At 37.3% G+C, this 11,824-nt stretch overlaps 1 protein-coding gene across 1 annotated transcript in view; it reads left to right on the forward strand.

Annotated features, from left to right (window-relative positions):
* The window catches only part of TPP2 (tripeptidyl peptidase II), a 118,167-nt gene that overhangs the window by 9,707 nt on the left and 96,636 nt on the right, over positions 1 to 11,824 (forward strand). The window contains exons 2-3 of the mRNA XM_006879489.1: positions 4,442 to 4,570; positions 11,416 to 11,511. Coding sequence (XP_006879551.1) covers positions 4,442 to 4,570; positions 11,416 to 11,511 — 225 coding nt within the window. The remainder of the gene's footprint in view (positions 1 to 4,441; positions 4,571 to 11,415; positions 11,512 to 11,824) is intronic.

Here is an 11,824-nt window from a genome sequence, read left to right on the forward strand (position 1 = left end):
ATTCCTCTGGTATTCCCTGCTTTCAGCCAAGATCCATCTAACATCAGCTACAATATCTCTAGTACCACGACCCCTTCTGAAACCAGCCTGGCCTTCTGGTAGTTCTCTGTTGATGTGCTGTTCCAGTTGTATACTTTAATTACAAAACTTTAAGCATACACAGAGGAAAGACTTGATATTGGCCACAAAGGCTCATAAAAGATATTACTCAGCTTTATCTAAAAGAGTGTGAATTCCCAAGTGGAGAAAGGTCCCAAAGCTTTGTACTCTAGCCACAGTATTAGCATTTTTTACATTCTTATTTCATTCTGTAGGGTATGAGTCTTCATTGTGAAGTAATCTTTGAAAGCACTGAATTATTTTTACAAAGCTAGTTCAGAAAAATGTCTACAAGAACAGTGGATAAACAGCATTCATATTACAGCTTAGACACTGTAGCCTGGTCAAGAAACCATAGAAAATCTTTCTTATTGTTAAATAATTCCACATCTTTCAACCATTTAATAGTTATTATGTGAAAAATTGGTCCTGCTAGGTATTAAGTGTACATTGGTGAATTAAGTAGACATAGTGTTTGCTCTTGCTATTATTGGGTGTCATTGACTTGGCCCCAACTCATAGCAACCCTATATACAAAGAATGAAACCTTCATCAACGCTGTGCCATCATTACAGTCTCTTTTGTGCTTAAGCCCATTGTTGGAGTCATCGTGTATGTTCATCTCATTGAAGGATTTCCTGACCTTTTTTACTCTTGTTGAAATTTGTATTCTTAAGGGGAAAATGAATAGGAATGATGTAACTACATACTGAGTTAAGTTTTATAAAGGAATAGACAAGGTGTAAGTGACAGGATGGCATTGTAGTGAAAATTGGAAGAGTGAAAATGGAATCACTATGGTACATCAGAAGAGAGGACCAGTCAGAAGGAGCCCTGTATGACAAAGTTTGGCATGATTCAGGAGTTGGAGGAGAGGTCAGTGTAGTTAATGGTTGTGAATAACTAGGAGCAACTGGGATTGTATCTTATGGAACTTTTTCTGTTGTATGCACTCTGAATCTTTTGAAGGGTTTTAAGGTGAGTAATGGCCTAGAGGTAAGAAGTTGCATTTCAATCCCAAAGGCCCACAGTTTGCATCTACCAGCCTCTTGGAGGAAGATGGTCAGTCTCCTCCCGTGTGATTTACTGCCTCTGAAAAATGGCTAGAGTGTCAGCTATAGATTGATTTTTACTTGAGGGTCATCAGCAACAACAGTGGTATAAAATTAGTTTTGACAGAGACAAAAATGAAAGATAAGAGCTATATATATAGAAATGATCAACCTTATGAAGCAGAAAGTTCTTGAATTGAAAGATTATTAGTGTTAATAAAATCACATTAAAAAGAGGTTATATTTTCAATTTAGATTTACTGTAGAGGAAGAATTAACAAGACCCTCAACGAGATGAATTGGCACAGTGACTGTAACAGTGGGCTCAAGTATGTCAGTGATGATGACGGCACAGGATGTAACAAGAGTTCAGATTTATTATTCATAGATTGCTAAGAGTTGTAGTCATCTTGATGGCAGCTAACCACAGCAGCCATCTGACAGATTTGTTGTATCAGGATAAGAAAAAACTTTTTTAGTTACTGGCTTAAGTGATTGGATGTGTAGTGATGCCTGAGGAATCAAATCTTGGAGAGAAACATTTAAGGAGGCACGTTGACTTTGAACTTTGACTTTGTTGCGGTGCTAATAAGGGATGCAATAATGAAATGGTATGAGACATTCTTCTCCTGACATTTTAGACTCGTCCAGCTCAAATGCCACTTTCTTCAGTTCTTTACCCAAATGTTAATCTTTACAGTGAATAAAGCCTTTCTTGATTAGACTATTTAAAATGCAAAGCTCCATGCCATCTGTCTTCCTTCCCTACTTACTTTTTCTTCATGGTGATCTTCACTATGTGAACAATACATATTATACTTGTTTCATGTTATTAGTCAGATTTACTCATGGGTGTGTTGGAAGACAGGTATGGGAGGGATCAGCCCTGAAAACCTTAAGGAGTTGTTTTTCAAGGGATCGGTCACTATCATGGAGAATCTGTTTTATAGCACCTAACAGCAAGTTCATACAGGAGTACTTTTTACTTTGTTGAGCTTCACAGATCCTTTATCTTTTAGAAGTTGAAGGTTTGTGTCAAGCAAGTCTATCAGCACTATTTTTTTTTCAACAGTATATGTAATATATTGAAATGTGCAAAGAGCTGGAGTCAGAAAGTCAAAGGGGCCAAACTTGCTTGACATTTCTTAAGCTGAAGGAACGGAAGAATAAATTAAAGCCTTGAAAAGCAATACTTAAGGATGCTTTGGTCTGAATATTAAATGACCCAGGAAGCATTAAAAGAAAATGGGAAGAGTACACAGAGCTACTCCAAAAGGAATTGGCAGACACAGAAGAATTTCGTGAAACAATATATAATAAGCAAGAGCCTGTGGTAAGGAAGGAAGTTCAGGCTGCTCTGGAAGAATTGGCAAAAAAACAAGGCTTCAGGAATTGACGGCATACCAGCTGGCATATTTCAACAAACAAATGCTGCCCTGGATGTGCTCACCAAGTTGTGCCAAGAAATCTGGAGGACAATCACCTGGCAAACTGACTGGAAGAGATCCGTATTTGTTCCCATTCCAAAGAAAGGTGATCCATTAATATGACAGCCAAGCAAGATTCTGATGAAGATTATCCAAAAAGGACTGGAACAGCACATCAACAGAGAACTTTGTGCAGGCTGGGTTTAGAAGAGGCCGTAGTACTAGGAATATTATTGTTAATGTTAGATGGGTCTTGGCTGAAAACAGGAGTACCAGAGGAATGTCAGTGTTTCATTGCCTATGCAAAGACATTTGACTGTGTGGATGGATCATAACAAACTATAGCTAACTTTGAGAAGAATAGAAATCCCAGAACACTTGGTAGTACTTAGGTGAAATCGTCAGAAGAGAGCTAGGAAACACTACCTGGTTCAAAATTGGGAAGGATGTATGCCAGGGATGTGTTCTATCTCCATAGCTTTTCAATAATATGCAGAACAGATTATTCAGGAGGCTGGGCTCTATGAGGAGAAATGTGGCATCTAGGTTGGAGGAAGACTCATCAACAATCTGCGTTATGCAGATGTCACAATCATGCTTGCTGAAACTGAGGAGGACCTGAAATGCTTGCTACAGAATGTCAAGGACTACAGCCTTCAATATTGCTTGAAGCTCAACATAAAGGAAAGCAAGAATTCTCAAGAAGGTGCCAATTAGCCGCATCATGATAGATGATGAGGAGATTGAGATTGTTAACAGGTGTGGTTTGCTTGGTTCTATAGTCAACACTCTTGGTACCAGCAGCCAGGAAATTAAAAGATGAATTGCACTGGGAAAGTCTGCTGTCAGAGAGTTCTCCAGAGTACTGAAGAGCAATGATGTTAGTCTGGAGACTAAGGTGTGCCGGATTCAGGTCATAGCAATTACTTGCTATGCATCAGAAAGCTGGACAGTGACTAAAAGAATAGATGTGTTTGAGTTGTGGTGCTGGAGAAGAGTATTAAATATACCACGGACAGCTAAGAGAACAAACAGGTTTGTCCTAGAAAGGGTGAGACCAGGCTACTTTTTGGAGGTAAAATTCTGAAGCTTTGTCTGACATACTTTGGACATGTTGCAAGGAAGGACCAGTCCTTGGAGAGGGACATTGTGCTTGGGATTATGGAGGGCAGCGCAAGTGAGGAAGGCCCTTAATGGCATGGATTGACTCAGTGACTGGGATAATAGGGGTTGGTGTGCCAGAGACAATAAGATTGGCACAGGAGAGAGGAGGGTATAGAGCTGTTAATACATAGGACAGCTTGATGACATATAACAACAACAACAACATGCTCATTTAGTGTGTCTGTGCCACATTTTGGAAATTCTCAGAATATTCCAAACTATTTCATATTGATATGACACTCTTAATAGCTTGTGACGGTGGTCGTGTTGTTAAGTGCTGGTGAGTCACTTGCAACTCATAGAGACCCTATGTACAATAGCCCTGAAACCTTCTCTTTCCTGTAATAGATTATCGTGTAGTAATATAGTATTATATGAATATAACTTTAATATATTCTGGGAAGTTAAAAATGTGTGACTTGTTGATTGTGATCATTACTTTATTGTGTGGTCGATAGCTGAACCCCAGATATCTCCAAGGTTTGCCTACAGATTCGTATGTAAGTAAATAGATGTGTTACTGTTAAGTATCATTAGCTTTCCTGTGATTCCACATACAGCAGAAAGAATCGCTGTTCGATCCCAGCCATCCTCAAGTTGTTGCCATGCTTGAGATCATATTACATGAGTTAGCATTTTTATTTAAGGATTAAAAAAAATGAATTCTAATTCATATTACGATTTTCTCTTCATTTTCAGGTTACAACTGATGGAAAACCCAAAATCCTTGATATCATTGATACTACAGGAAGTGGTGATGTGAATACTGCCACAGTAGTAGAGCCAAAAGATGGTGAAATTATTGGGCTTTCAGGAAGAGTGCTTAAGGTTCGAGCTTTTATCTTTTTATTGAATTTTTTGTCTCTCTTTTGCACTGTTAGTCAAATCATAAAATGCTTTTATCTTTAGTTAATAATAAGGTGCATATTAGTTATCAATGTCAGCATAGAAGATTACTCTAAAACATGATTAATTAAAATAAACTTATATTCTCTCTCAGTTCCTGTGTGGCCAGAATCTAGCTAAGGCATTTAGCTGAGTGCCTCTGGTTAGGACTATCCATAAGATTGCAGATGGTTGGCCAGGACTGCATTTTCCCCTTGGGCACACTTTGGGTGAGAAAGCAGAGTCCATTACCAAGTTTATGCAAATGCTCATTGACAGGCCTTGCTTTTTACTGTGCACACCTTACCACTTCATTGTTTACAGCAGCACAGCCATGACTGTGAATCATCTAAAAAGAGCACCTAAGGTAGAAGCTGTAGTCCTTTTATAAAAAGTGATCTTGGAAGTGAGTGACATCACATTGCTTCTTTCATAATTCATTAGAAGTGCTTGATAAATTCAGTACATACATCAGGGTGAGGATTTAGTAATTTCTGCTCATGAAAGCGTAAATACCAGGAGAAATGAATCTCAAGAGCATTTTTAGAAGAAGCTATTGTTTATTGTTTGGAGAACTTAAGAATTGTATATTGAAAGTATCATTTTCTTTTTTTTTTTATTAAATTTTATTAGTTTTAATGAACATTTACAGGGATTTCGGGTTTTCTCTCCTTCACCGCTGCACCATTCTCTCTACCCTCCTCCCCAGTTTGTTCTTCTTCCCCGCCATCCGAATGTCTGTTTTACTTGTCCAATTGCCACAGTGCTTGGCAAAGTCAGTTCTGATTAATCTCCTTTGTCGGTGTGTCCTTTGCCATTCCCTATCACTCCTCCCTGAGAGAGACTTCACCCTGATTCATAAGGAAAGGGGGACGGCGTATTCTCTTAGCTACTTCCTGCTGAAAAGGGACGCTGTGGGTTTCAGGGTGAAGATCTTCCCTACTCTAAAGGGCCCCTTTGGCAGTAGGAAACACATAGACTATTATGGAGATTGATTTTGGAATTTAGATGCACTCTTATTGATTGTGCTTGGCCGTACTTGTTCATATCCTTGAAGATGTATCATGGGGGTGTTGCAACCTAGAAGACACAAATTTGACTAACAAGTTATAAGTACATGAGTCAAAAATTATGGAAAAGTAAAAGAAAGGATTCTTTCATTGTTTTACAAACCCTCCCCCAGGTCCCCTCCACCATGTAGCCCTCGCTCTAGACTCCTGTGATGACAGAAGTACCTAGTCACATATCTCTTTTAAACAGTTCCCGCCCATTTTCAAATTCAGTTTAAAGTTTGAATAGAAATTTAGGAGAAAGTGATCAGATGATAATTTTGTCTTCTTTTCCTGTTTTATAATTTCTCTGGTTAATTAGAATGTGAAGTAATACTGAGTTTATAGTAGCTGTGGACTCAAGTGACTAATAATCTGTTATTCTATACTCTTAGTAGAAAGACTTGAATAATCAAATAGGAGGAAAAATTATTATAAATCAAGCATAAAGCAGCTTTTAACTTGGAGGATGGCAAAAATTTTATTTTCATTCATAACCTACCCTTTAGGCCAATAAAATAATTCATTTGGAATGCAAAAAAATTGTGATTTTTTTTACAAATTTAAGAGCAGTATTCTAACTGTGGTGAACATTGTATTAGTTCTCTGTATTTCATAACAAATGAGCATAAAGATAGTAGCTTAGAGCAACATACATCTATTATTTTTATGAATCTGAAGTCTAGACACAGCTCAGCTAGATCCTTGGGCAAAGTCTTCAGAGACTATATAATCTTGTTGGCCAAGACTGCGGTCTCAGCTGAGACATGGATTCCTCTAAAAATCTTTTAAGACAGTTTGCAAAAAAAGTTTCTGTAACTATAGAATTTAAGACAGGTTGTTTTTCAGGACCAAGACAATATATTACCTGAGGCCTGAGGCATGGCTCACGTCCCATTTCTAAAGAGCTCACCTGATTAAGATCAGCCTACCAGGGATAATCTCTTTTGAGTAACTCTAGACTCAGCTGATTAAGTATCTTAATTTCATCTGCACAATTTGTTCAGTTTTGTCATGCAGCGTAACAATCTCTGACAATTACTTCCAGACTTGAATTTTATTTCTGTTTTGAATCTATTGAAGATGCAATTATTCCAATACCATATCATTATCTTCACAGAATTTCATCTCCCGGGTTTTTACATCTTTTGTCTAATTTTCCATTATTTTTGACCTCTTATAATTTTTTTCTTACTGCAATTTTAGTGGCATTTTGAAAAGGAGCACAATACTTTTTTTCAAGTAATTTTAAATACGGTGATACCACAGACGTTAGTGTGTCAGTCTAGAATACAAACCAAAAATGAAAAAAAAAATTACTTCATGGTACAGTAACATTGATGATTATATTTGACATATTAAGAAAACTTTTTCTGTATGATAGGTATCTTCTCCTTGAATCAGGATAATGAGATGTAGCTAGGAAGTTATTACAGAGACTTTGTAGATCATGAACATCAGCCTTTTTACATTATAGCTACCATGTAAGTAAATCTGTTTTAAAAATAGCTGCTTAAATGATCACAATGTAAAGATTAAGATTTTGGTTTTCTGGTGGTGTTGAATTATATAAAACATACACTTCAGTTCAACAAAAGCTTTGTTCTTAAAGAAACCATGTTGTTGTGTGCCATCTAGTCAGCTATGAGTCATAGCAACTCCAAACAACAGATCTGACCCTTCTCCTATTCTGTGTCGTTCTTACCTTTGAGCCCATTGTTAGTCACTGTGTCAGTATATCTAGTTGAATATCTTCCTTTCAGTGACCCTCTACCTTTCCCATCATGTTATCTTTTTTCCAAGGACTTCTTTTACATCATGCCCAAAGTGTGGGAGACAAAGTTTCATCATCCTTGTCTTTAAGAAGCCACACTCTTGGTTGCACTTCCTCCAAGACAGAGTTGTTTGTTCTTTTGAAAGTCTTTGGTATGTTCAGTACTCTTAACCAGTACTGCAGTTCAAAGACATTGATTCTTCTTCATTCTTCCTTGTTGTTTGTCCACCTTTCACATGCATATGAAGCATTTGAAAAGAACATGACTAGGAATAGGTGCATCTTAGTCCTTGAACTGATAACTTTGGTCCTTAGCTTTTTGTAGAGCCTGATGATAGCAGATTTTTCAAATATAACACATCTTTTTGAGTGTTTGTGTGAAGTAAGGTTTTTGTGGGGTTTTTTAATTTCCATTCATTCATTGTTGCACTTTTCTCCCTTCCCGACCCTTCCCCCTAGTGCACTACCCTCTTGGAAAAGTAAAAGAAAAATTCTTTCATTGTTTTACAATCCCTCCCCACAGGTCCACTCCACTATACAGCCTTCTCTCTGGACTCCTGTCATGACAAAAATACCTAATAATTTTCCCTTTTAAACAGTTTTCTCCCTCATCTGTTTCAATGAAGTGTACAATATTAAACCCATGCTTCTCAGTCTCCTCCAAACCCCGAGGTCAGTCCTGCTTTACAACAGTGGCACCATGCAGTATTTGTCCTTTTATGACTGAGATACTCAGCATAAGGTCCTCAGGGTCACCCATTTTGAATAATATTGCATGAGTTCTTTGTTTTTCAATGCAGCATAATATTCCACTGTGTGATTATACCACAGCTTCTCTACCCACTCGTTAGTTGATGGGCACTTAGGTTGTTTCCAACTCCTTGCTGTTGTGTTATCTTAAGATAATGTAAAAGAGGCATGATTAGTGAAAGCTAGATAGGCCATGAGTCTCAAGCAATTCAAAGGCACATAACAACAACAGCAACAGATAGGCCATGCAGAAGAGCTAAAGAGAAAAAGAAGGAAAGGGAAACAACTGTGGAAGAAAAAGAAAGAGAAACACCTTTGGAAGGTCAGGGTTGAACCCAAACCTTTTGGCATGCTGCTGGGGGTGGAAGAGAGTGTAACGCGTCTTTTGATTTCTTGAGTACTGCTACCATGGATGTTGATTTATGGATCCAAGCAAATTGAAACTGTTGACAGCTTCAATCTTTTCTCTGTTGTGCTGTTGCTTGTTTGTCCAGTGGTAAGGAATTTTGTTTTTTTGATGCTGAGATATAACCCATATTAAAGGCCTTGATCTTCTCCAGTAAGTGCCTCAAGTCTTCACTTAAATAAGGTTGTTGATGAGTCTTGAGTCTTCTTTCAATCCTTATGTCCATTCTTCTTTGTGTAGGTCAGTTGTTGTTATTGTTGTTATGTCATGGGCGTTCATCAACACAAAGCTAAACTATTCATTAAGGGAAGTAGGAGAAAAAGAAAATTTACAAGTGCTCCGTGAAAAGTGTTAGTTTATCAAATAATTGAAGTTTTACAAACTACAGATATTTACTTACTTAAAGAATGAAAAATAAGCATGAATCTTAAAAGGTATTCTCCAGATCATCAAAGTTCTGCTTTTCTCAACATAGCTGTGAGGAATTTTGGTACAATTTTGTTTTCTACTTTGGAAGTAATTGTGGCACATGGTGATGAATTGGTTGAAGGTAAAGCACAAATAAGGATTATAGAGTTGATCAACTCCGAGTGATTTTTAGTTCAACTTCATTATTCATACACATTTCAAAGCTATTTTTGATGATATGCTGGATCCCACGAATGAATGTGCTTGCTCACGTTTTGCTTGGTTGTTGTTTTTTTTTCCCCCCAATTGCATGAAAGTTTATAAATTATGTTGTTTTTTCATGCAGTCATTCATGCTTAATTTATTCTGTAATGTGATTACCAATGATTGATTAACTAATAGTAAGCTCTAGTGGCTTAGGCAGCAGGGAGTTGCCCTACTGACCCAAAGTCCATACCTCTCTGGTAGTTGGAATCTACCAGTGTATCTGAGAAGAAGATGGACAGTGTCCTCTTATGTAATTTTTAGCCTCAGAAGACAACAGAGAGTCAGCTCTGAGCTCATTTCTGGCTCTGCTGAGTTTCATTACAATGTCTGAACAACCTCTTAGTGTGTTTCCTTTTCCTTCACTTCAGTTTTCTTTGTTGACAGTTCAACTTGGCTGATACTTTGATATATTTGATATTTACACAAATTATTATAGGTGGAGATTGTTTCCTTATTAAAGATAAGGAAGTAAAAACCTATGGATCTTACCTACCTGGTTGGTGACAGAGTTCTAGTCCTAGCCAGTTGTTTTTTTTTAAATGACCATATGTAATGAGTTTGATAGTCTCTACTATAGATAGTTTAGAATTATGGCTTTCAACTTTCCTGGTTTGGTGGCAGTTTTAGTTTCTATTTGCTGCTTTATCTTTTCCATTTGTAAACTGGGAATACTTTTTATAGCATTCTAGTAATTCAAGGCTTTTTTAAATACTTTGGTTAGTTGAAGAGATTACATATACTTTATTTACTTATTATTTAATACAGCTTTTTCCCGTAATACAAGAAGCTTTTATTTAATAACTGCATTCTTCCTGTTGTGTTATAAAAGAGTAAAGATCTTTTCCTAAAAAGAAGGAGGTTTTGTAAATGAATTCCTCTCTCCCCTAATTAATAATTGACCGATGAAGAAGCTCTAATGGTTTAATGGTAAGGAATTGCACTACTAACACAAAAGTATACATTTTAAATCCACCAGTTGCTCTGCAGAGAAAAGATTGACACTCTTCTACTGTGCAGTTAATTGATTCTGAACACCCACTGGAGGGTCAGCTGTGGGTCTGTCCTGACTCGATGGTACACAGCACCAGTAGGGTGGTGAAGAGGTCACAAGACTGATCTGGGTTTGTTTTATTGAACATGGGCTTCTTAACTGACCTGATAGCACCTGAACACGATGGCATGGATGAGGAGGGACAAGTCTTGCTGGTACAGTGGTTAAAGTGCTCAACTGTTAACTAAACGGTTAGTTGTTTGAATTCACCAGCTGCTCCATGATGGAGAAAGATGGGATGGTCTGTTTCCACAAAGCCCTGGAAACCTGGTGGGGCAGTTTACTGTGTGTTTAGGGTAGGTATGGGTCAGAGTCAGCTTGAATCAGTGGTGACAGGATTGTGAGGATTCACCAATGTCTAAGAACTAAAGATCTTAGTGGCTTAATAAGGTAACATATTGAAAGTACTTCATGTATTATAATGCATTATATAAATGAAAGATACTCAAAAAAACTACCTTATTTAAGGAAGTGGTGAAGGAAAGTATCTTGCTGCCTTGGGTGCTGTTGAGTCAACTACAGCTCATACTGACCTTGTGAGCAATAGATCAGAAACTTAACCTATTTGCCATTCTCATATTGTCCACCTTGTGCAAGCCTTTTGTTGCAATCACTATACAAATCCATCTCCTAGAGGATTTTTCTCTGTTCTGCAGACCCACTGATTTTCGAAATCTGGTGTTGTCTTTGCAAGGTCTCGTACCTCCCTACAAAATGTCCAAAGTACATGACACCAAATTTCACCTCCTTGATTCTAAACAGTACCCTCATTGTACTTCCTTTAAGACAGATTTGTTTTTCAGAGACATCTTGAAAGACTTCTTCAGTCTTCCTTATTCGTTGTCTAATGCTTATGTGTATATGAAAACATCATGACTTGGGTCAGGTGCACCTTAGTCTTTAAACTAACATTCTTCAGTGGCCAGAGAAGAGTTAAATGACCACCTAAAATACTGCTTTAGTATGTGAACCTGCTCATCCAAGTTGAGACATTAAGAGTGAAATAACATCCCTCTGTAGCCTAAATAGAATTGCAAAGAGTTTAGTGAATCAGCAGTATATTTACCTTTTTCCTCCCTATAGATTCCTGCTAGCTGGACAAATCCCTCAGGAAAATACCACATTGGCATAAAAAATGGCTTTGATTTCTATCCAAAGGCTCTCAAGGAAAGAATACAGGTAATGCACAATTTTAAAATTTCTGTAATAATATTCTTTGTTTGCATTTTATACCAAATAATCACAAAGTTATTATAAGCTAGAAATGACCTGGCTAGTTTAACAGAGGAATTACAATTTTATTTATTGTTTTAAAATTAAAGCTGTGATAAAAACATATAATGGCTATTTTATGGTACATGCCACTTTAGGATGTTGGTGTAACACTAATGTTTTTGTTTTTGTTTTAATATTTTTTTTAATTGGGGAAAAACATATTGGGGGTACAAGGAGGTGAGGTTGGGGGCAGAAGGGTGAGGATGGGCCAGGATGC

This window comes from Elephantulus edwardii, unplaced genomic scaffold (genome assembly GCF_000299155.1).
Source record: "Elephantulus edwardii isolate Elephantulus edwardi_28Jun2011 unplaced genomic scaffold, EleEdw1.0 scaffold00003, whole genome shotgun sequence".
Lineage (NCBI taxonomy): Eukaryota > Metazoa > Chordata > Mammalia > Macroscelidea > Macroscelididae > Elephantulus > Elephantulus edwardii.